The 23,482-nt window shown below is 46.8% G+C and overlaps 1 protein-coding gene across 1 annotated transcript in view; it reads left to right on the top strand.

The window, feature by feature from the left end:
* HSF1 (heat shock transcription factor 1) overlaps window positions 1-23,246 on the top strand; it is a gene marked incomplete at its 5' end in the record, with an annotated part of 75,539 nt that extends 52,293 nt beyond the window's left edge. Inside the window, 10 exons of the mRNA XM_085317783.1 lie at window positions 1,213-1,288; window positions 1,697-1,758; window positions 3,169-3,265; window positions 7,043-7,179; window positions 8,960-9,193; window positions 12,776-12,862; window positions 18,400-18,505; window positions 18,684-18,749; window positions 21,815-21,884; window positions 22,464-23,246. Coding sequence (XP_085173909.1) covers window positions 1,213-1,288; window positions 1,697-1,758; window positions 3,169-3,265; window positions 7,043-7,179; window positions 8,960-9,193; window positions 12,776-12,862; window positions 18,400-18,505; window positions 18,684-18,749; window positions 21,815-21,884; window positions 22,464-22,669 — 1,141 coding nt within the window. The remainder of the gene's footprint in view (window positions 1-1,212; window positions 1,289-1,696; window positions 1,759-3,168; window positions 3,266-7,042; window positions 7,180-8,959; window positions 9,194-12,775; window positions 12,863-18,399; window positions 18,506-18,683; window positions 18,750-21,814; window positions 21,885-22,463) is intronic.
* Window positions 23,247-23,482: the final 236 nt, after the last annotated feature.

The following is a 23,482-nucleotide window of genomic DNA, read 5'->3' as shown; positions in this document are numbered from 1 at the left end:
GCAGGAGCTTGCAAGTGAGCCGTTCCTGGGCGGACTCGTGCTGCGTGTCACCCTCTTCCTCCCTTCCCACCTTCTTTCCTGGGCGGGTGACGGGTTGCCCACAGAGGTTGCGGAGGCTCCTTCTCTGAGATACTCAAAAGCTGCCCGGATGCAGCCCTGTCTGACGTGTTCTAGGTGACCCTGCTGAGCGGGGGGTTGGACTGGGTGATCTCCAGAGGTCCCTGCCGGCTGCAACTATCCTGTGATTCTGAAGTCCAGGGGAAAAACCTTCCAGCCTCTGACACATTGTCACGGCTGGTTCTGAGCCCTGCGGAAATGAAAATCTATGAAGTAAAAGTAAAGGCATTAAAAAAAACAACGAGATTTTTGCAGTTTCAGTAGTACAGATTCCACAAAGGCTTGGGGAGGATCCAAAAAAGGGTTAAACAGCTGGATTGCTTGCAGAGCAACTGTCTGGCRTTGAGATCATATCAGTGCTGCAGTCATCATGGTTTAACTCGGACACTTACCTAACTTATAAGCTCCTTGGATCTCTAGTAGCTTTAAGAATAAGAGAAAATTTTGCAGCTTTGTTGCTCTTTTTTCGACTGTCTTTTGTACTCACTGAATACACAAAACGAATCATTGCTGTCTTGATTTACCTCTGTAGAAAAGGCAAATACAAGGTTCTAAAAAGTATGTACAGTTTGGTAATTGATGCTGTAGGGGAAAATCTCRAGGGCAGGTAGCCTGCAGCTCCTCAGCGTGAAGGTTTTACAGGCAGAGCTCGAACCAGGCTCAGCCCAGATCTCTGCCTGGGTGTGGAGCTAGCTCCTCCTCTGCCTTTCCCTTCCCTGTCTCTAGAGAAGCCAATTTATAACCCACCCTGTGTGCACCTGGGCTAGATCAAGGAGATTGAGTTCATTCACCAGGGTCCTTTCCACAAGGGCATGATAATGGCTTCTAGCAGATGTGAGCTGCTCTCTCTGGATAAGGCTCTGTTATTGCCCATGTGTGAATATCTGCTGTTTCTGGAGTTCTGCTGCAAGTTAAAATGATGGCAAAGCAAAGTTAACGAATAAAATTTCACCCACAGCCCCAGGAGGTTGTAAATGAGCCAGTATCTGGAGATGTCGGCAAGTCCCCTGCTACAGTTTTCCAACTTGCCCCAGGCTTTATGTGCTCTGCCTGAGAGGCTGCACTTTTTCTTGATGGTTTTCTCTTCTCTTGCAGTGAGAATGAGGCACTGTGGAGGGAAGTAGCCAGCTTGAGGCAGAAGCATGCTCAGCAGCAGAAAGTTGTCAATAAGGTAAAACCTGGTCTTGCAGGTGGAGGGATTGGGATGCTGTCATATTAGTGTATGTGATGAAGTAGTGACCAGATCTGGTACTTGCAGGATTGGGGGAGTGCAGAGGTATAAGTTCTGTTTAAGAATGGTTCTGATCACTGTGACTTCCTTCTGATATCTTGGGTTTCTGGAAACCTGGTGGGCAGAAAATAAATTCTAGCTGGCAGTATTGCAGTGTAAAATATTTTTTACCCCTAGTCCTCACCTTTGTGCTTAAAATTGTGGTCAGTAGTCTGCTGTGCTCCCACTGTGCCCCTCCTCTGGCCCTGCTCTGAACACAGGKAACAAGTGGTTCCAGAGCTGTTCATATCTTTGCTTTTCCAAGTCACCGTGCACATCATAACAGGTTTTTCTTTCTTCTCCTCACAGCTTATCCAGTTTTTGATTTCATTGGTGCAATCCAACCGTATTCTCGGGGTGAAGAGGAAGATGTAAGTCTGCATTTCTACACCCAGATAAAGATTCCCTGTCTGAGAAAATAAAGAGAGGATCAGCAGAGTGGGTCCCCCAGATCTGTCTTCTGTAGCAGCCTTGCCAGTGGGGTAGGACTGGACAGCGGTCATTGGGATCATGTGAGCCTTCAAGTATTTGCTCCAGCCAAAAAACAGCTAACACTGCTATGCAACTGATATCAAGAAGAGTTTGCAATGCAGGCCACATAAGCCGATGCAGTACCTGCTTCACACCCAACCACTGTAATATGTGAGATTGCAGCCTATGAAGCAAGGCCTGGGATCTTGCACAACTAAAATAGTATCTTAGCACTGTCATGACATTTTTGCCGTTATACTGAAAGGGAATCCCTGAACCGTGAAGACTAGTCTCTTGTCACAGGCTACTGTTGTGACATCTTCATAAACTAATCATGTCTGTCTTCAAATATACTATGGGGGACTTTTTGCCCCTTGCTAGTTATATTTGGTGACCATTTAGTATTTAAGTGCCTTAAGTGATTAAGAACATTTCCAGGTTAATTTTTTTTTTGGCCAGTTAATACTTGTTTTTGTCCCAAGATTGTGCTGCAGCACTTTTTTCCCCCCTCTTAAGCTTTTATAGATGGTTCTCTTGTTGTCTGTCATCTGACACTCCACTGGGCTGAACCGAAGCCTGCTCTTCTCGTTTCATCCTGTGAGATGGGCTCCTCACTGCCCTGACTGTTCACACTTGTTCATGTATGAAATTGCAGTTACTCTGCTGCATGGCTGTTCCTGCCCCCATCTTGTCCTGTGTTGCCTGTCTGGTTGCTAGGCTGTCCTTTTGTGTTTGAACAGTGCCTGGCAGCACCATATGGCAGACAGCACTGCAGGCTTCATTATTATTAATGGTGATAGTGGTTTATATTGTGATAATGTCCAAGACATGCTGAAATGATTCATTTCATAAAGACAGAGAGTCCCTCCACAGTATTGGAGAGCATGAAAGGGGCCACAGAAGTGATTGTGTCACAGCTGACCACAAGTAATCCATCTTTGGAGCAGTTGGCCATGGAGAAACTGAAGCCAGGCAGAACATTGACAATACAGGCCTATGGAAGGAAGTGACCAGGAACTAAAATGTTGTTTTCTAGGGCCATGAGGTTTTACATTTCTGTTCAATAGGCTTGTGAAATGTAGGCAAGGGGCTCGTCACTGGGTCTCTGTCTTTGGGCAGCCTGCTCTGCTGCACTGACACAACCACCCACCATGGTCACATGCCCCTCCAGGGCTTCCAGACTTGGAGGCAGTTTTATATTGGCCCGAGGTGTGTGCAGGGACCCAGTTCTGGGGGCTGGGGAGAGGTAGTGCCTGAGACCTGCTATCAGCAGTATGGTAACTGCTGTGATGTTTGGGATTCTTTTGCAGTCCCCTGATGTTGAACGACAGCAGTTCAGCACATTCCATGCCGAAATACAGTCGCCAGTACTCCTTGGAGCATGTTCATGGCTCATCCCCATACACAGTAAGTATGCCATGCGTGCCTGGCCTTGGAGAGGGGGAAGAGGGCACAGTTTTGTGAGGAAGGGCTGATTTTAGGAGCTTCTCCAGCTGGTCATGCCTTTGTACAACAGTTTGCTTAGAACCTCTTTGTTTTGTTTGGCAAAATATTTTAGAGTGACAGCTGCTTTCTAGCTTAGCCAACAGGGCTAAGTAACTCTCAGAGGTGGTTGTAATGGGGCTGAGCATTTGGCTTGCAGATCAACCAAAGAGTTATCTGAATTTGAAAGCAGAGATGGATTGAAGYGGTTCCTTGCTTAGCTTACATATGCTGACTTGGTCCGTGTTTTGCTTTTGTCATAAATAAAATGCATTTGGTATCAATCCCTGCTAAGTTTATGCTCACATTGCCTAATTAACATGTGGCAATGTGTGATCAGTATTATGCTCTAAAGAACTATGCTTTTGGATAGCAGAGCTTTCGGACAGTAAAGGCACTTGGGGTCAGAGCATGGTCAAGGCATGGGCCTGAAGTAGCGGAAGGCTTACGTGGTCAGAGCTGAATTGTGAGTCAGGTTGTGAGGTGGGAGGAGTGAGGCAAAGCCAGCTGGTACTTGTGCACAAAATAATCCCCAGTTTAGGTAAGGTTGTGTGGTATTAAAGCCTTTAGATAAGAGAACAGGCAGTAACCTTTGAGGTGAAGGAATCTCCTGCAAGGTGTCGTCAATGTACAGTCCAGAAGAAACAAGTTCATAATTGGATGTCGATGTTGTTTCAACCTTGGCCTCCTTGCTGTAGTTGAATCCCCTGCAGCTAGAGAACTATCTAGCTCCAGGGTGCACCCCGCACCGTGCATGCCTGTGGAAAGTAGCCTTGTGGGTCCTGGTGGTATGGCAGTATAGGAAGAGTCTCTGTAAATGTGTGCTCTGGGCTGTCTTTCAAATTGCTGCTGGATCCCAGGAATCTTGAGTTTCTGTCTTTCCTCCCCCATCCTCCTTATACGCCTTTTGATGTGCTGCTTCCCATGACTGTTCAATGGCCAAAGAACACAAGGAGTGTCTTCCAAACCCATTAACGCTGGCCCTGAATTCTTTTGGATGAGCTACAGACTTATCACTCCCAGGCCTGTGCATGTTGTCTCTGCCTGGCCTCGTCAGCCAGAGTGATGGAATAAGGTCTCTTATACTGGAATTTCCCTTTTGGTCTGCTAACCCTGCTGTCATGATACTGCATCATGTTTTGCATGCAGAAAACTGCCGTTCATACCACAGTGCAGGTCCCATGCAGTGAGCTCCACATTACTGTGAGAATTGGAAGACTCATCCTGTCCTTTAACAGCTAAAAAGCCACATCCGCGTACGCTCCCTAAGAGAGCAAGTTGGTTCTGCATTTATTACTGATAGGAGAGGTGTGATATGCTTGGTCACTATTTGCTTTTCATCACCTCTGGCCTATGCTAATTCATTACATTTCATGTCTTGACATAGATGCTTTCCTTTTAGATACTCTGCTTTTATTTGGCTCATACCAGTGTGTGCCCTGGGAGACTTAAATTCAGAACCTCTGTCTTGGCGGGTGGCACCCCTGCTTACCTCGCATGGGGAAGCCAGCTGGTATTTCTTTGCCAAAGCTGTCATATGAATGCAAATTCTTCTTTATGCTGATCCTATCCTGGCAATGCTGTACTCCAGAAGCAAGGCTTTACAGATAGGGATATAGTCAAGCTTTCATAACTGCTGTTTATAGCAAAATAAAGGCTGTCCCCAATTCCACGTAACAGTTCCTGTCTGTGCTGTGCAGGGGACTTCTGTTAGGGACAGTGAGTTTAAGCCACTAGCTCCTGACATCAAACTGCCCTGATGAGCCAAGGTGATCCTGATGAATTTTTTAGCATAGAACCAAAATAACTAAGCCCCATTAAAGAGCTCTCCTGCAGTCAGACCACCCTCTGTGGAAGCTCTGTGTTCCCATTCCAGCTCCCTTCTAATCCTGTGATCTCTTTTTAAAAAGTGCCTTTATTCTTGCATGCAGCAAATACTTATGCAGAACCACTGGGAGCTTTTCCAGGTATTACAGGATTGTCCTAATTATGAGAAACACAGGTGGTCATCTTTTCTCAAACTTAAGTGTTTATGACTTTCAGCTCCAAAGAGAACTAAAAAATGATAGTTGGGCAGTTTTTCAGAGTGATCTGCCAACAAATTACACTGGTTCCTGATACTGCCATGGTCCCTGCTTTTACTGTGGATGAAAAATGTATTTTCACATCAATGCAGTTAACATGGCGTAGGAGTTTAGTGGAGGTGAGGCACAGGCAGTCCTGACCTTGACAGAACTGAGATCATTCCTGTGCCGCTCACTGAGACTTGATCTCGTATCACTACCTCAAAATACCCTTTGCGCCCACAGTGATTCTGCATCTGTATAACTACATCCAYGTAATCATGCCATTTTTTGCTCAAGACTTGCAAAAACAGTAGATAGCCCAAAAGTCATAGTCCAGAACAGGGCGTAAAAATGTGTTACAAATGACAGGATGCTGTCTTCTATGCATTTCTCCATATACATGCTGTGCACAGCTTGCTCTTCTCATTTTACAAAAGTTTCAAACCAGTGCCCACCTATTCTACTGAAGTGTGTTACGGTGAGCAGAAATGCAAGAGGCAGAAGTGTTCCCACTCACCGTACAGCCTCCTCACTGACYGTTCAGGTTACGAGGCACATGCAGACGGTTCGGGGATCCGACCTCTCAAGGTGAGCCTGTGGGCAGGGAGCCTGCAGAATATTTCTGCATCTCCCTGTATACCATGGCACCTGGCATGCAGCAAAATGGAAGGGTTTTTTGTTGTTATATGGTATTTTTTAATTATGAGGGAGTTGAAGGACCCTGTCTGCACTGTGGTCTCATTGTACTAAACAGTGAAGAGATGAACATGGTGCTGGTGCCAGCATGCGTTACAGACAAGCATTAAGGGAGAGTCAGTCAAATATTTATCTAAAGGTAAGTAAGGACTAGGGTTTTCTCTGGCTATCACTCAGTATTAATCCTCATTTGCTGTCTGAAGTGACAGGAGATAGCTCTGAAGGAGGAGAGTTAGTGAGATCATGGACTTAGCTCAGAGGGCATTAGCTAAAGGGCATCAGGGGAATTTGAGCAGAATCCTTTACCCTGCATTCTCCATCTCCGTGCTGGTTTTCAAACACCCCTATGTGCATCAGATGACTGCAGTCTGATCCTTAATTCTAATCTGGAGTTTTCTTTGTGTTCCGACCTGAAAAATGCTGATACACAAGGAGGAGATGAGATTAGGGTTCATTCAAACTTCTCAATTGGTTTGCTGCTTAGCAAGATTGATATCAAAATGCAACCATTTTGTGGTGCTGTTATCAGTGTGGGAATCTTACGTTTCTTACCTCTTTTAGGTCTTAGCCATATGAATTTTACCTTTCATCTAAGAATAAAAGAATGAAGTCATTTAGTGGGAGGAAAAAGCTGAAAATCTCGGCTTTTAAAAGTCTAAACATTGGATGGAAAAGAATCCAATATTTTAACTTTTTAAATTCCTTTAAGAAAATTAAGTTTATGGGACAGAAGTGTGATTTGTTCTTTTAACAGTGCTTGGGGTTGGCAATATGGCAATATTGTATTATTAGCTTCTGTGTGGAGTWCCCCATTGCTCTGGGTGGGTCAGGATTTTGCAGTGCTTTGATGCCTCTCCTCCCCCTCCCTATCCCATATGTGGGACCATGTATGGCACGTGCCTAGTGCTTTACATCACAAATGCTGTGATTGTCATTTCAGGCTTCTTCCCCAGCGTATAGTGGCTCCAATCTGTATTCCCCGGATTCTTCAGCTAACTCTGGTCCGATTATCTCTGACGTGACAGAGCTAGCCCAGTCCAGCCCTTCGGCATCTCCCAGCGGCAGCCTCGATGAAAGGTATTCTGTTACTCTCATAAAATCTTGAGTCATCTTCATCAGGAGAATGTATTTCCCAGTGAGCTGGGTAGACAAACATTAGTGTAACATTGGGCCTCTTTTATTACAAACGATATTCTCTGCAAGTGAGTGGCAGCTTGAAAACATTGCAGCCCCTGGGCAGGGGATGCTCACRCTGTTATGACCTAATCCTGCTTATCTTACCAGGACTTTGCAGGAAGTTGGACCCATCCGTCAGCATCATCTCCTTCAGGATACTGCATACCCAGCAGACTTGGGGGTTTTTTTTGTTTGTTTTTGATTAACTTTAATCCTGTGTTTGGTTAGCCTTACAAGCAGAATCCACTCCTCTGCCTCCCCTATCTAAGGTGAACCTATCCTGGAGGGGTCACAGTGCTGTTTCCACAAGGAAGCCATCCTCCCTGGCCTGCCCACTCAGCTGTGTGAAATTATCAAGATCTGGGAGAAGGCTTAATTTTGCCCTGCCCTTAGAAGCCTGCTGCACAGAGGAGGTGGTATAGAGAGCAGTTATATTCCCAAGTGATTGCTTCTCTGAGGATAATGCTGACAGGTCTATCCCCAGACAGCAAGGGGAAGAAGAGGCTGAGAATCTGAAGCAAATACAGTTCAGCCAGCACCCAACAGCAGTGTTTTTCAGCTTTCCAGATGTATAAGCCTTAGCAGAGGTGAGAGTTTTGTTCAGACACCACCGGTAATGCTCAGCCTTGAGTGCCTCCAGCACCAGCATGCTGTCAGTAAAGGCCTCTCGCTGCATCGTTCCTGTGGMTGTCATGCCCATATTCCCTGCAGCCCCATTCCAGCAAAACATCAGAGGTTCTTGAACTTTCTGAGCCTCCCTGGGCGAGAAGTGCCCGTCTTTCTTTAGCACCTTGTGGTCTGCTGACTCCTTTCTTCTTCCCCCTTAATAGGTTATTCCTGGCATTGGCACTTCCCCTGAGGTGCTGAATCACCCACAAATGCCATTTATTGCCTTCAATACCTTCTGCCAGGAACACTCACTCTTAAATATAGACCATATGTTTGCTTAATGGGCCTTCCTCTGTTCTTTTGTATTTGCTGTCCTTTCCAGCAGAACTAATTGAGCCTCTTACACCCCTAAATCAGTGAGTTTGAGTGGCAAGGGATTTCCATCTGCAAAATCAGGGCTGGCCGAAGAAGCCTTCTTCCCTTCTCATAAAAAAGGTGCGCCTCAAAGTGCCTGGGTGCTTATGCAAAGGGTTAATCCTAGGCTTTGTCTGCACAAAGGCGTTATTCCACTTATGTTGGTGGAATGGACCRTGCGGCCTCTGGTATGGTGATAATTATGTCATACATGTCTCAGTGGTGACTTTAAAGAAGGGTATATGCTGAGCTGTTTTTTGCTAGCTAAGACAGTCCACATCWAAAGCTGTACTGATTTAACTGTACTGGTGGTGGGGGTGAAATCATCCTCCTCACAGTAATGTAAGCAGTACAAAACTGACTGCATAGCAGGCCCTGAACTGAGCAGCCTTCAGACCTGTAGCCACAGGAAATATGCTGTGATTGTGGTAACAGCACAAGGCATTCATGGTAGGGGAGCTGATTAGGATCAGAATCAGAGAAGAAATATTTACGTACTCCTTCAACATCATCTTTGTAGCTGACTCTGTTTGGAGGCTTTGTATGTGAGAAAGGCAAGAGCAGGAGAGAGCATCTTTGTCCTGCTGAGTGGAAGCAGATCTTAGAAATCAAGAATGTTAGTGCAAGATTTTTACCATTCTTTTCCTGTTTCTCTAAGGAGTAGTCCTGTGGTCCGTATCAAAGAAGAGCCCCCTAGTCCTTCCCGCAGCCCCCAGATAGAGGAGGCCAGCCCTGGGAACCCTCCTGCTGTTGAAACTCCTCTGTTTCCCTCCACGTTCATTGACTCCATCCTGCAGGAGAATGAACCCAGCACTACRACCGCTGCCACTGGCGACAGCACCACACAGCCTCAGCCCCAGGAAAAGTGCCTCAGCGTTGCCTGCCTCGACAAGTAAGTTCCGTGCTGAGATTGGCCGAGCTGAGATCTTGCCAGCCATGCCACCGCTCTGTACTGTTAAGCTTTAAAGATGCAAGTAACCTGGCTTCCAGCCAGCTTTGGAAGCAAACGTGGTTGTTTGTCCGAGGAACTCGCCTGTGGCTCTGTGCAAGTGCCAGGGTTGATATTTCGCTCTCTTGTTCCTGTTCTGCTTGAAGCAATGAGTACAGCCCATCTCCTGACCACATACAGAGAATGCAACTTCCTGTGTAGGGGACCCAAAACCCTGCTACTAGATGACACATGGACTGGGATGCCAGAATATGAGTGGTGCTAAACAAGAGCTTGTTCGAGCTGTCTGCTCCTCCAGTATAGAAATGAATCACTGTAAAACTAGGTGTATTTCATCTTGGGCCGAGCACAGGATCAACCCAGCATATCCTCACAGCATAAAAGTTTCTGCTTTGGCTTTGGAGTCCAAAGGCAGCTGACAGACATACAGTGCAAGCAGCTTCCAGTATTGCTTGCTAGGAATTGTAGTCTCGGTGGGTTTACCTCAACATAAGGCTTAGAACCGCTGTGGGCAGCGTTTCGCCACGCGACTGCTCTAACAACATGCGCTATGACATTGCACCTACACTGTCCTCTGCTTTTGCCTGTCCCAGCTGCCTTTCAAGTAAATAAGAGAGGAAGCTTCACATTAAACTATTGTTTGTTCCCACTCCCTAGTTCTAGTCATGGTAAATACATTCTCCCACTCAACCTCTTCGCTCAATAAGACCCAGCTTGCATCAAAGTGAGGAGGGACTCGGTGAGTGGCAGGCTGAATGTTGATGGGTGACTCTTTTAGGGAGCAAATGTGTAGTCTTACGTCTTTTATCACCACACAGTGCTCGCATCTGTAATTGCAAGTGTTGAAAAGCTAGACGTTTGTTTGTACATATCAATTTATAAAGAACTTCTCTCTCAACCAAGCTGAGATCTCAGCCACATCCTGTTCTCCATGTGTTCTGGGGAAAACAGAGCATCAGAGTTAACATATTCCCTCTGAATACCTGAAAAGATTTTCTGTCCTTGAGGTATGAAAGCAATTTGGGGAAGATGCAATTAGTTTCAGYGGCCCAGGAGGCAGGAGAGAGCTCTTTTAGACAAAAGGTTCCTATGGACTCATGCAYCCTAGGTAGTGATGTTGTGACATCTTTGCTTCTCTCCTAATGAATTCTGCATTAGCCATCACTCTGAGCTGCGGTGTGTCGTAGTTCTACATGAAAACAAGGACAAAACCTGTGGAAGAATCACTCTTCCATTAACACTCTACAGTGAGTGCAGAGACAGCTGAAGGCAGCCTTGCCACAGCAAGGACTACAGCCTGTTGGCAGGGCAGTGGAACAATGTTAGCTGCATTTACACCTTTCTCAGATGGGGTTAGGAAATGCCTGCTTATTTCTCCCTCACGGCCTTGTAGGAGGATTTTGTCTATAGCTTCACCTATATAGATCTGTCCAGAGCACTGTAATCCATTTCACCGATACCTACAGTCCTTAGAAAGAGACAAATCTTACAGTGCAGCTCATCAGAAGTTGAAACTTGCCATTTAAAGGATAATAAAAATGAAAGGAGTGCTGCAGAGGGTGTTTCTGAATTGTTAAGGTCTGTCTTGCAGACCATGCAGCAGCAGCCAAAGGATACAGAAAACAATTGCCCCTGCCCCTGCGAAGAGCAAGCTCCATGGTTCATCCTAGAGAGCTTCCTGGAGTTACATGAGAGAAAGGACTTCCTCTGGTGCTCCAGCATTTTGCAAAAAACATTGCTTCTTTAAAGGGCATTACAAAAGTAAGGGATCTGGCCAGTAAAGATTCCCAGCCGTGTAGTAATAGTGTATCACCTCCCAGCTCCTAGAGCATGTTTGCCACATGAATTTGTAAAAGAAGAGTTGTAGCATACTGTGGCAGTCCACACTAGCCAACAGCCTGTGGCACTAGACAGAGCATAACTATTTAACAGAAAATCTGTCTCTGCCCCAGAGAATTCTAAAGCAAGGTGTGAATAATAAGAACAAAGCCAAGCCTCTGCTCTTACCTGGGTTTGGATGGTACTAGCTTTGTGTTCAGCATATCTGCATGCATTTTTGCTCAGTTACTGAACACTATGTCTCCTCTTAAGTCAGAGTGATAAAAAATCAGAGGAGGGGGTCAGCATTCCTGGCAAGTCAAGGCCTTGGCTTCTTTTCCTATATAGCTGAAACTACCATGCATCTACTTGTAGTAGAGCAGCAGTTGAAGCCTACTGGCAGTCGTATGTGCCCAGTGGAAAGTGGCGTGACCAGAGCATGAATTACACTGAGATATACTGAGCAGGAAGAAAGGATGACTTGTTAATTGAAATATCGGCAATGCGCTGTTTTAAATGGGCAGCACACTGTTTATGATGTTCCCAGGACTGCACCAGACCCTCCGTCAGAGCATCCTGTGCCAAGGGACACAGCCCGTCCGTGTGCCCCCCACTGTGGTCAGAGCTTGCCGCTCAGTGCTCGCTCCTCGAACTTTGGGGCCCACAAGCCGCGTGCTCTAGCATGCCACGTGCACTGTACCGAGAGTGCGCTACACTTGAGCACCCTGTCCCTGAGGCTTCTGTTCAATCCCGAGGAGTTTGCTCACTCTTCGGAGATCATGTGATAAGGGAAATGAGTACTGATAGTAGATGACTTTAAGGTGCATCAGGGAGCCCAAACTGGTCACTTGACCCAGGCATCCTTACCTAGAAGTCTCAGTGATACCTTTTCTCATCATATGAAGCAGGTTTCAGTTATTCTCAAATTTACTGAAGAGCAGCCCATAAAGCTGCAGGTCATGGCATGCGGTGCCTCTTTAATGCTTTTGAAGGGATCCAGGGGAGTTTCATATGAACTGAGAATTACCTACATGTGACCAAGAGCATTTTAGCACAAGGTGATAGTACTGAGATTCAGACCATAAAAGCACACGCTTGCATGGAAAAGCTTGACAGTGTTGCCCAAACGTTATGCACCTGTGGACCTATGTTAGCCACATTTCAAGAGCCAAAGCCCACGACAGACTGAAAAACATTATTACCTACCTTGTTAATATGACTTGTGTCCCATGGAGTCACAGGTCACTGTCATTGTGAGCAGGGCACTGTGTGCCAGGGCCTGTGTTACCCCAGGGCTTCGGCTCCACGTTAGAGGTGACAGCGACTGTGATCCGCGCGTTAGTGCCGTGCTACAGCAGTTAACGTAGCAAACCATATCAGAAATAGTTTGTCTTACTGAGAAACTTCTGACTGTGCTTGGCTATGCTGTAAAGGAGCTGTGCTGTCTTCACTTGCTTTTGCAGGACTGTTTGTTTCTATTTGTGTGTTTTTGTTGTTAATAATAATTCTGCCAGCCTGAAACTGCTTGCCTGCTTTAGAAGCACTGCAGCAACGCAACTGCAGTGCAGCACATAACACGCTGCTTAAAGTGCAGGAGCATGGTTGATTAATTGTTCTTGCCTTTGAACATAACAAACATTTCATTTCTGAAAGTGCCTGATTGTGAGTCTTTTGAATCTAGTATCCTTTTCTGTTTGTATTTTTCAGTTTGACTCGCACATCGCAGATGTCAGAGGTCACTCGTCTTTGCCCCAGTTCTTCCTCTTCCTCACTTCATTGCAGATCACAGCAAGGGTTAGCATTTCAATAGCCTGCTGTCCCCAAGCGTTGTAATTCTGGGCAAGAGAGCAGAGGAATACTGCACTAAACAGGGAGCTGTCCTTGCCTTGAAGTCAGCTTTCCCAGCAGTCGTGACGTTATAGGTAGCATATCGACAAGAAAAAAAACTCGCTCTGAAAATTGGCACTGAGTGGCAGACTTCTTGGCCAACTCAACGCAGCAAGTAAAAGTACTGAACGGCCAGCAGAGGCTAAATCGCTTCTTATCCTTTTAGGTGGTCTTGGCAGGGAACGGAGGGAGGTCTGCTTTGCTGTTGTCCATGCTGTACCTGTTTTTAGTGAATGGAAACTTCAGCCCTGAGAGCTGCTGGTTTAGTAGCTCTTGCCAGCATGGAATTCACACACCTAAGAAATAAAGTGTTTCATTGAAATGTGATGGGAGCTCAGGGCTTAAATGATTTTTCTGATATATTCTCCGTTTCTTTTGGTAATGACAGAACAATGAAACTTCCCACTGCAAAACCTGACTGTGCACCAAGATGCTATAGTAATAAAGCTTTTCCATAAGAAAAAACATCCCAGAGGAGGACAAAGATCTGTCTAGGCCAGTATCCTCTCTCCCACATGGCTGATAGTGGAAGCCTAGGAAAAACTCTGTGAGATATTGCCCTTGTATAGTTTTTGCTAGCGTACAAAATAATTCATAACCAATGTGCTGTCTGGGGCTAAAATGCACTTCTAAATTGATGGCTAAAATGCACTTCTAAATTGATGTCTCCTCCACAAGGGGGTTTGTCAGAGGAAGTCCTCGTAGGAGTTGTTAGTTCGCACCATAGTTATTGTTTGCAAGCTGGTGGAACCTGGGGCCTGCTGTCCTACACAACAAGCCCATTTCCTGCATACAAACACATAACAAAAGGATGACCTTTTTCTGAAGAGACTGCAGGGTCCAGAGGACTGCCTTTATCCTGTATAAACATGATAATYGCGCCAATCTGCTCTTTCTTCTTGCTTTCAGACAATGCACGTTTGAAAAGGAAAGTGGTACAGGGAACAAAAACAGTTCTGTGCATCTTCCCAGTGCTTTAAAATCAGAAGACTGGAGGTAGTTTATTGCTTAGAAATGTCTAGTATCCAGTCAGCTGTTTCTAGGAAGTAGCCAGCACCCTATAGTTGTTAAGGTTCGGAAGAACCGGCAGCTCTGCTAGGGAGGTATTAGGGACCCTGGAAGCTTCCCCTCGCTATCATATTGACTATGTTTGATGGAGGTCTAAGAACCATGCTCGGTAGCTCCACAAGAACTCCAGACCCTAACTGGGAAAGATGTTCTCACCATGGCCATGGATCAGGCTAGAGCGTGGTGCTGAGTATTGACTAGGCTCATGTGCAGCTGCTAGCCAAGTGAAACACAGCTGCGGTTATAGCAGGGACCAGTTCTGGAGGCCTCGTAATGGTCTGGCAGATGGAGTTCTCTCTCRGTGATGTCCGTATCAAAATGTGTCTTTTCACCACTAAAAAGCTGCTGTTCCTCACTGCCAGCTCTGCGTGTTCCCGGTGGAGGAGGATACAAGTCACATGCTTTGCACTGCCTCAATAAGTTATAATAAAGATTCTGTGGTCAAGGCTTCCCTGGCAGTATGGTGGGCACAGCATAATCTAGCTTCCTCTCCCACGCCGTCCAGAGCCACTAGGGCATCAGTATTAAACACATCTTTCTGCTGAAAAAGAAAGTACATTGAAGTCYGAGGCAGACCCACAGAGAGTAAGTCTTTTGAGTAAGAAGGTGCTATTTTTACATAGCTACTTCTCAGGCTGTAAAACAGCCCACACAAAGAGAGACCACACCACACAAACTAACTCTCATCACTTCATCAGATGGAAACTCAGACAGCAAGGGGTCTCGCAATAGCACGTGGTCTTTGAGGCTGCCCATGGGAACCGAGGAAGTGGTGCTCAAGTGAGGTGTGGTGCATAGCATAGATTTGTTATTCTTATGAGGTAACTGGCAGCCAGAAAATAGATTGAGATACAGAGTTTACGGTGAAGATGCACTGTTTTTACTGAGTATGTGGATGGAGAGTGTGACAGGGAAGCAGAGCCAGAACTTGCATTAAAGAAACATCTGAGGGTTGCATTTAGGATAGGGTTATTCTTTAGCTCCAGAATGTATCCAGTCCTCCTTTCCCTGTGCATACTTGGGGTCAGTTAGTGTATTCAATCCTGAGTCTGTCACATTGCCCAGGAACTCCGCAGTTATTTTGTAGGGCCTAATACTAGTTAGATGATCTCCTACAGCGATTTGTTGGGGCCCTCATGTCAGAGTTCCTGTCTCTTTCCACAGTTAATGCAGTTCAGTTCTATAGGGATTGCAGATGCTGTATCTAGTGTGCTACTTTTAGTTTCTTTATTTCCAGAAAGTTTGCTCTGCTCTTCTGTGGACTGCTGGGGTCATAAAATCCTTTTGGTGGAATATCAGTATTCAGTATCTTTGAAGAGAAGGTGTTGATCCGTTTCGCCACGGAGGACGGTTGTCTTGCATTCTGTTCCTTGCCTTTGTCTCAGGCCATTCCTTGGAGCTATTGACCTTGMAGGACACAAACACAAATCTTATGGAGTCCTTGGAACTCCCTGCATCTCAGTGTCTTATGCAGCAACCTCTCTCTGATCTTCCCTGCAGACATTGGTTCCTCTTACTTTAACCTGCAATGCACCTAGGAAGTTGAGCAAAATTATGTTGTTTCAGAGTCATATCCCCTCTTTCTTCCCTGCTGTGAGCATTTGATGGCAAACCTAGCTTGATGTAGAATATAGCTCAGCACAACCAGAGCCTGACCTATGATTTGAATCCATGGCTATAGATTTACCTGTGAGTAGTGTTGGGAACTGGACAGCAATTGCCAAGTGCCTGTTCAACATTGAAAATGGTGGTTCAGTTCCCTTCTTTCCTTATGCAAAGAAGCAAGGAGACTTGCTTTGAAGATCTGGAGTTTGTTAATAGTCTAACCCCAAAGCCTCTTGTTGCATGATCTGGATCATACCTTTTCCTGTACTCCATCTTCTCAGGAATGAACAGAGAAGCTTGTCACAGGTAACGCTTTGTGGTTTCTAATGCTCTCTTGGCTGGAAATTTATCCATTCCACAATACTGGAAGTTTCCAGTTACAGAATTGCTGAAAATATTCTAAATCTGTCAGAACATTTCAGGTGCTGTGCAGTAAGGACTTCAGAAGTCATTTAAAATCRCAAACTTGGATGAGTAATTTATTTGCAGAGTGTTTGTATATCTTAATTCTAAAAAAGAACTACAAATCTCTGCAGCTCCCACTTGCGTGCACTGAAGACATAAGGCAGGAATGTGTTCATGGGCTTCGTCTGCAGCCAGCTTTCTTGTGGCCTCAAGCACAGTATTCCCAGAATGAGTATATTTGTTGTTCTGGCAACATACTCGTTTCTACTGCTAGGCTTTTTTAACTGTGATGTGACCTTGTAGCCTCTTTCAGTGTTTAGCAGCAATAGCAAAAAAGTCTTGATTTTGTGATCTTCGTGGTGGTGTCTTAGGGTAGGAGAATCCAAAAGAGACTGCCGTGAAGTTCTGATATGGCCAGCCACAGTTATTCATGCAGGATGCACTGGGCCTGTAGGTGACTAGGCAGGCGAGGGATGCTGGAGCTGCTGGTGTTACGTTAGAATACATACCTTTGCAGTCACGTGTCTGCAGCATTGCATGGGCTCTGGGATAGTATGCACCCCAAAGGGGTAATCAKAGAAATGCTGCTCTGCAGGATATTGGTGGCAGTGTTATTTGGATGGGCAAACTCTACAGCAAGTACAGACCCTCATGGAACAGGAGAAGTAGCTTCTTCACATTTTTCTAGTTCACATGAGACTGAAGACTGCTGCTTCAGTGTTTGCCTCATGCTTGGGTGCATGCAGCTGTRCCTCTCTAATGACTTCCTCTTCAGCCACCAGTATTGGTTTTCCCTATGTGGGACCTACACCACTAGTACCGTTGTGAGCACTATCAGTAGCCAAAAAAAGTCCTCCTAAGTCAGAGAATGTGGTGGCTCAAACATGAGGCCATGCCAGAACTAGTGACATTATGATAAGCTGAACCTGTTGCTGCTAATTTTGCCAAATTTGGTGGCTTTTCACTAGGGCAGTAGGTCAGACCCTGAGGCACTACAAAACTGACTCTTCTTCCCAATAATGTCTTTAGAGAGCCTCATGATGCTACATCATTGTAGCACCRTGAGGTTTATGGCATCCACTTTCTTCTGTTACTCTGAAATGCCATGAACACGATGGAGCTAGAGAGTAAAAGAGCAYGGAGTCAGTTCCCACATGTCATCGTTGCCTCTGCAAATTTTACTATCTTTCTGCTGTCCACATGACCATTCTCTGGAGTTCAGTCTAGCAGTCCGAAGTCTAAGTYGGTCAAAAATAATCCTTACCAGGACTGCTTACTCTCTGGCATCCACTTTAGTTTGCAGTGTTACCTGAGAGCGCTGTAGAAGGGAACGAGCCATGTYGTCTGAGCTGGCCTTGTTTGTCCCAGGGCCTTGGTTGGGGGATTGGCACTTCAGTGCCTGTCCATCTCGGCAGTGTCCAGTTTCCAGGTGATGATAAAGGGAGCCTGGCATTGACAAGGTATCTGTTTTCAGTTACCAATTTAGCTGAGATGAATTCCACTCTTAGTCCTTATCTGGAGCTGTTGCTGCTTGCAACAGAGAGCTCACACTAAGAAGTGAGCTGTGATTTATGTGGGAACTTTGTGCTTCCCCCATGCCCCGCTGTGTAGCTGTATAGTTCCTGGTACTACCAGGAGCTGTGCAGGATTGTGTGCATGTCAGGATGCAGTGGGAAGATTTGTTCCCCCAGGTAAATGGAAGCACCTTTAGTTCCCTGTGTTGTTACTAGAAACTGCATTTCCTGGTGAACAAATGAGATTTTCCCCATTGCCAGTCCCGCTGTGAAGGTTTTCTCTGGCTAGCATTGGTCTCTGAAATTTTTCCCCCAAACCAGGTCTTGCAGTAGAGAAGGTTTGTTACCTTTCTTTGTCATATGTCACTGATAGGATGTAGCAAACAGTTTGGGCTGAAGAAAGGATCCAAAGCTACTTACTGCAAAGGCAGAGCTACACTGAAATCCCTGTCAGCCCATAGCGGTTGGTGGTTACCTAGCACCATAGCCACAAAATCTAAATGGCTTGCAAAAGTCCTAGGGCTTGTAAGAAATTCACTGTGTCTCATTCATCTGAGTTGTTCGCCCCCAGGCCTCTCAATTGGAAGAGTCCAAGAAATGTCTCTTAAGTTCAAGCCCAAGGACTAAGCAGAGAGAAGGAAAAAGAATAACTTAAGTGTTATATCAGTACATCTGAGCTCACTGGCAACTGGAGTTGGCATCTGTGCAAAGAGCCATGAATCCCAGCTCTGCTTTTCTGCTCAGGTTATAGGAGGGTTGCATTCCTTGGGCTGACAAAGTCCCCTTAGTAGCCTAGAACCTGGGAGGGCCTTCTCAGCACTGATTGTCCGTGCTTGTCTGTCTTTTACACAGGAATGAACTCAGTGACCATCTGGATACCATTGATTCCAATCTGGATAACCTTCAGACGATGCTGACCACACACGGCTTCAGCGTAGACACAAGCGCACTATTAGATGTGAGTATCGCCTCCCTCCTGCCTGTCCTTCCAGGAGCTGGGCCCCAGCTGCGTCTTGCAGTACCATGTGCATGTGGCTTGCAATGGCAGATGGACCACGGTAGCATCAACCATGAATTTCCACAGCACGTCTGGGTTTGCTTTCCTTCCCTACACTAATCATTCTTTCCTTTGGCAGCTGTTTAGCCCTTCAATGACGGTTACAGACATGAACCTTCCCGACCTGGACAGCAGCCTTGCCAGTGTGAGTAGCTGTTAAAAATCCCTCCATGCACACACAGCTGCCAGAATGAAGTGTGTCCTGCTGTTCTGCAGCAAACTCTCCATGTGATTAAAGGAAGGCTCTGACAGGCTCTGAAGAGTGTCCAGGCCAGCCCCAGCCCRAAGGGAGGGAATGTGGGAGAAAGGAGGAACGCAGAGCCCTGCGAGGGCTTGGGGAGCCACCGGGGGGAAATAATTCAATTAGCACTGTGGCTTTCTCTGAGCAGCTCATACAGAGAACTGGGCTACTTCATCATTCATACTCAGTTAATTAGGTGCTGAGACTTCCATCTCTCATGCGAGCTCTGCCCCCTGAACATGGAATTGCACTGAAGCCTATAGAGCTGCATGTGGTTTCCATAAACCCTGCTTTTGACTTTCTTAACTCGTCAAGAGGTTTTTTCAAGGCAAACTCCATCATGTGCTGTATTATTTATTTTATTTACTTCCATATCATCAGCACTGAATACTATTTAAGGAACTAAATACAGGCTCTCTCTGCAAGAGCCAGTGTTGCCTGATAAAATGATTTTTTCATCAGATAATGATGATTAGTCAAATGCTGCATTTCATGGCTGCATTGAGAAAGCATTGGAGCAGCAAGGTGGAATTTATGGTCAAAAACAGAGAGTCCCAGACCTTTAGAGTAGCCTGATGCCTGGAGTGCTCCTGGGCTGACGCAGAGCCAAGTCCATTTTCCTGCCTTGATGCAGACCAGTAACTTGAGCCCTGGTGTTCTGCCAGCTGAGTGCGTGGTCCAGCTGTGGGGCAACATATCAATATTTGCACAAAGTGCAACAACTCCTTGAGGAAAAATTGAGAGGGAGACCAAGATAAACAAAACCTTGGATGTTAAGGTAATTTCTGTGAGTGCAGAGGATGAATCAGGTCCAAATCAGACAGAAGAGGGAACTCCTTTTCCAGTTGGTAAACTGAGCATGCGTCTCTCAGCTAGTTTCTAACCCCTTCTCTCCCTCTCTTTTTCTTTTCTTAATCTGAAAAAAATACAAAGGGATCTTGTTTTTTCCCCAGCGCAGAACAGGAAACATCTTGAAAGTTTTTGCGAAACAGGAAAGCCCAATTTTCGTTTCTTTGTTGAGGACCTTGTGGGCCCACAGGTCATTCAAAGCATGCTCCTGGGGTGCCTGGGAAGAAGGTGTTAATGTTGATATTATGGAGCAGGGGAAGCAGGGATAGCTCCTCTCTAATCTCCCTTTCTGAAATGTGCCTTTGGAGTCCTTGTAGGTTTTCCCTAAGTGAAACAATTCCCGTGAGCTCTTTGGGATACACCTTCCCCTGCCCTGGAGTGTTTCTGGCATGTTTGGTGAAACACAAAAGAGGAGTTTGCAGTTAATAATTCTACAGTGTCTCTAGTGCTTGTCATTTGCTGGGCATTTTCCTTACTTTTTTACTCCTTCCTACTGCCCAGTGGTACAATGTAGGCTCATGATAGCCAACCAAGAACCAAGGTCTTTGGATTTTCATGGGAAAAGGGGGGTGAGGGGTGGGAAAATGCAAAGATGCAGAGTAATATTTTACACATATGCAGACAAATATCTACCCTGTAAGTTGTTTAACCAAATTTCCTACAGACTCAAGACTCTACTAGAGCAGTTGCTAGGTAGAGCCAGAGGCTGGGGTTGGCCCTGGCTCAGCAGGGAGAACAGGACAAGGGATTAGTGGGGTTTGGGAGAGAAYATGAGCAGTAAAGATTCAGTAATTCAGAAATGAATTACTTCATGTTGGGATTTTCCCAGCTTTGAGCTTATAGTTACACCATAGAAAATCTGGAAGTATGATTTACTGAAGGACTCCTAGTTGGAGTCCGTTGTAATTCACAGATTACCTCTTCAGCTCACATAGGGTTTGGATCAAGGTCACTTGTATATGTATTTGCTTCTTCTCCATAATGTTGAGAGGGGTGTTTTATCGGGCTGTGTCTTCACCCAGCCTTTGCACTATTAACACCCCTGTGCTGGGTGCAGGTTCAGCTGCAGGGTTCCTAAAACATGGACAGATGGTCTCTGAAGACCTGTGTGTTCACAAGTGGTCTGCTTAGTACCAGTTGCTAAGCAGTAAAATCAATGCTAAAAATACATTTGAATACTGGCTAAGGAAACTTTTCCATGAAATCAGTTGCTGTAGTAGCCACAAGATTATTAGGTGATTGTAAATCTGGAGAGGGAGAGTGGTCCCACGAGGGAGTCTCTGTGAAGGTGTTGTCCTCGCAGTGGCCCGGGTGGAGAGTCCTGATCTCAGCTCAGCTGCCTGCCCGGGCCTGGCGCTAGCAGACTCAGCGCAGCGTTTCCCGGGCGGCACGTGAGCTCTGCGAGCAGCAGCGTTTCCCTCCGGACTTTTCAGCTAGCAGAGCTTCTCAGGGGAGCAGAGCGGTTTCTCCCGCTTCCAGCTTTTTTCTCCCTTTATTTTTAACACTCCCTTCTTGCCCTTTCCAGCCCAGTCTYGCTCTTGGGCAGAGATGTGAAACAGAATTGTGTCTTAGTTTGCCTCACCCTGGGTCACTCTGACAGCTTACCGGTGTGTGCAGCAGCCCTCTCATAACTTCTACTAGCAATAAGTCTTCCAATAAAACCGGGCTCCTTACAGGTGTCTCCGGAAGGCTCCCTCGGGATCCCCTGGATCCCGACCCGTAGGGTCGCTCCACGCTGTGATCAAAGGGAACATTGCAGTTAAGAGCCTTTGCTTGTAGCARAGATGATCTGTGAAACCACATACGGCCCGTAGAGTTCGGTGCTGTAGAACTGCTCGTATCAGTCACGTTTGCGACCTGGGCATCGGAGCGCACTGAGCAGACTGCATCTGGATCTGTAGTAGGTCAGTGACAGCCTTCTGAGTCACAGGCGTTTTTCAACTCTGAGGATGTCTCCCTCTGAGTAGGGAGGCTTCGGGGTGTAAACCACTGCTTTCTTTGTGCAGTTTGTGTGCTAGCTCCTGAGGTGGGCACAGAGCGAACCGTTCCCTCTGTTTGCGTGGTTCCGTGCGCATTTGACCTCTGCAATGCAGTTACCAACCCAGCTTTTCTCCCTGCAGATTCARGATCTCCTTTCATCCCAGGAACAGCAGAAACCTACTGAGACAGAGGCCAGCACAGCGGACACAGGTACAAGGTGGCTGGCTTGGTATTTAGCAACCCAGTAGCACAAGAATCCCGGCTGTGGCAAGATCATTTGGGCTGCTCCCAAAATACATATTTCTGTGTGTGGAATTGCACACATGGAATTGCATGTGTTACCATGGTGCTGCTCTTTACTCTTGGTGCCAACCCAGCACCTGCCCTTGGGCTCTGATAAGTCGCACAGCCTGCTTCCCTGTGCTTCCTCTGTCCCGGCAGGCCCATTAAAGCCATCGGTCACTCACTGGTGCCTCTCCAGTCTAGAGAGAGCACGTTCCAGAGAGTGGGCTGAGAGCGAGGCCTTGCTACGGTCCAATTCTTGTTCTCGGCTGATTTGCCAGAGGGCCTCACCCGAGTCCCGGTGTCTCATCGGTTAAACAGCGAGGACTCTGCACTGCTCCTCGCAAGTGGTGAGGAAGCAGTTGGTATGGGCAGGTACTCTGAGAGCTGTAGCTGTCGTTCTTCTGCTCAGCTTTCAGCTAGCTGGCTGCTGCAGCAAGCCCTCTGCCCGGCCCGTTCTGCCTCCCGCCGAAAGGCGCTACCCTCGTGCAAACTCTCTCTTTGCAGGGAAGCAGCTGGTGCACTACACCGCCCAGCCCCTCTTCCTGGTGGACTCGAGCGCTGTCGACACGGGGAGCGGAGACCTGCCAATATTCTTTGAGCTGGGGGAAGGGCCATATTTCACGGATGGAGACGAGTACTCGGAAGATCCCACCATCTCTCTCTTGTCAGGGACTGAGCAGTCCAAGCCCAAGGACCCTGCGGTATCCTAAGGCTGAAAGCAGGGTGAAAGAGAGTGAATACGCACTAAAGGGAAGTCCAGCCGTCAGCCTCCTTGCTTTGCACAGACATTGAAAGCTCTAAACACCCTCTGGTTCATGTTTGCTTCCCCCGGCACTGTGAGGATTTCATTTGTGTGTGTGCTTAATGAGGTGTTTTGAAATCTGCTTTAGATTCTAGCCACCCAGCGCTCCTCCAGTTTGGCAGTCGTTGGGGGCCGAGCGGTGCGAGAGACCCCCGTCGCGTGGTTGCCATCTGACCTGCCGCCGAGGTTGGACGTGCACCGTGGCTTCAGTGAGCGGGCAGGAGGAGCTGGGTGGCCGCCGAACAGCTAGCCACTACGTGCTGCTTGTGTTTCGTTTCGCGCCCCTGCCGAGGGTGGCGGCCGGGCCCTGCCCGGACACCGAGGGGCCGCTGCGGGCTGGGGCAGGGCGGCGGGCAGCTGCCTACGCGGAAGGGGTTGCTTTTCCGAGGAAGGGCGTTCCTCCGCCACCCCTGTCCCCTTCCCTCCCTGCCCCGGAGAGGTGGATGCGATGGTTTTTAAAGAGAAATAAAAGTTTGCCAATCTGGCGCTGGTGGGTTGGATCCCTTTGTGGTCTCTGCCTTGCGGTCTGATCCCCGAGGGTCTCCGTGTGTGCCTGTGCCCCGGGCGCCCAGGGCGCCCCWAGCCCAGCTCTATCTTCTCTTTTATTTTCTCTTGCTCTGTGTGTTTCTTTTTGTTTGTTTCTTTGGTTTTGTTTTTCTTTTGCTTAGCAGTAAAAATTTGTACATTTACACTTCAGATTGTTAATAGTAAAAACTGTATT

This window comes from Rhea americana, unplaced genomic scaffold (genome assembly GCF_003343005.1).
Source record: "Rhea americana isolate MKP2758 unplaced genomic scaffold, rheAme1 scaffold_505, whole genome shotgun sequence".
NCBI classification, from domain to species: domain Eukaryota; kingdom Metazoa; phylum Chordata; class Aves; order Rheiformes; family Rheidae; genus Rhea; species Rhea americana.
The sequence above is the reverse complement of the archived record's forward strand: the minus strand, read 5'-3'. Positions and strand labels throughout refer to the sequence as shown.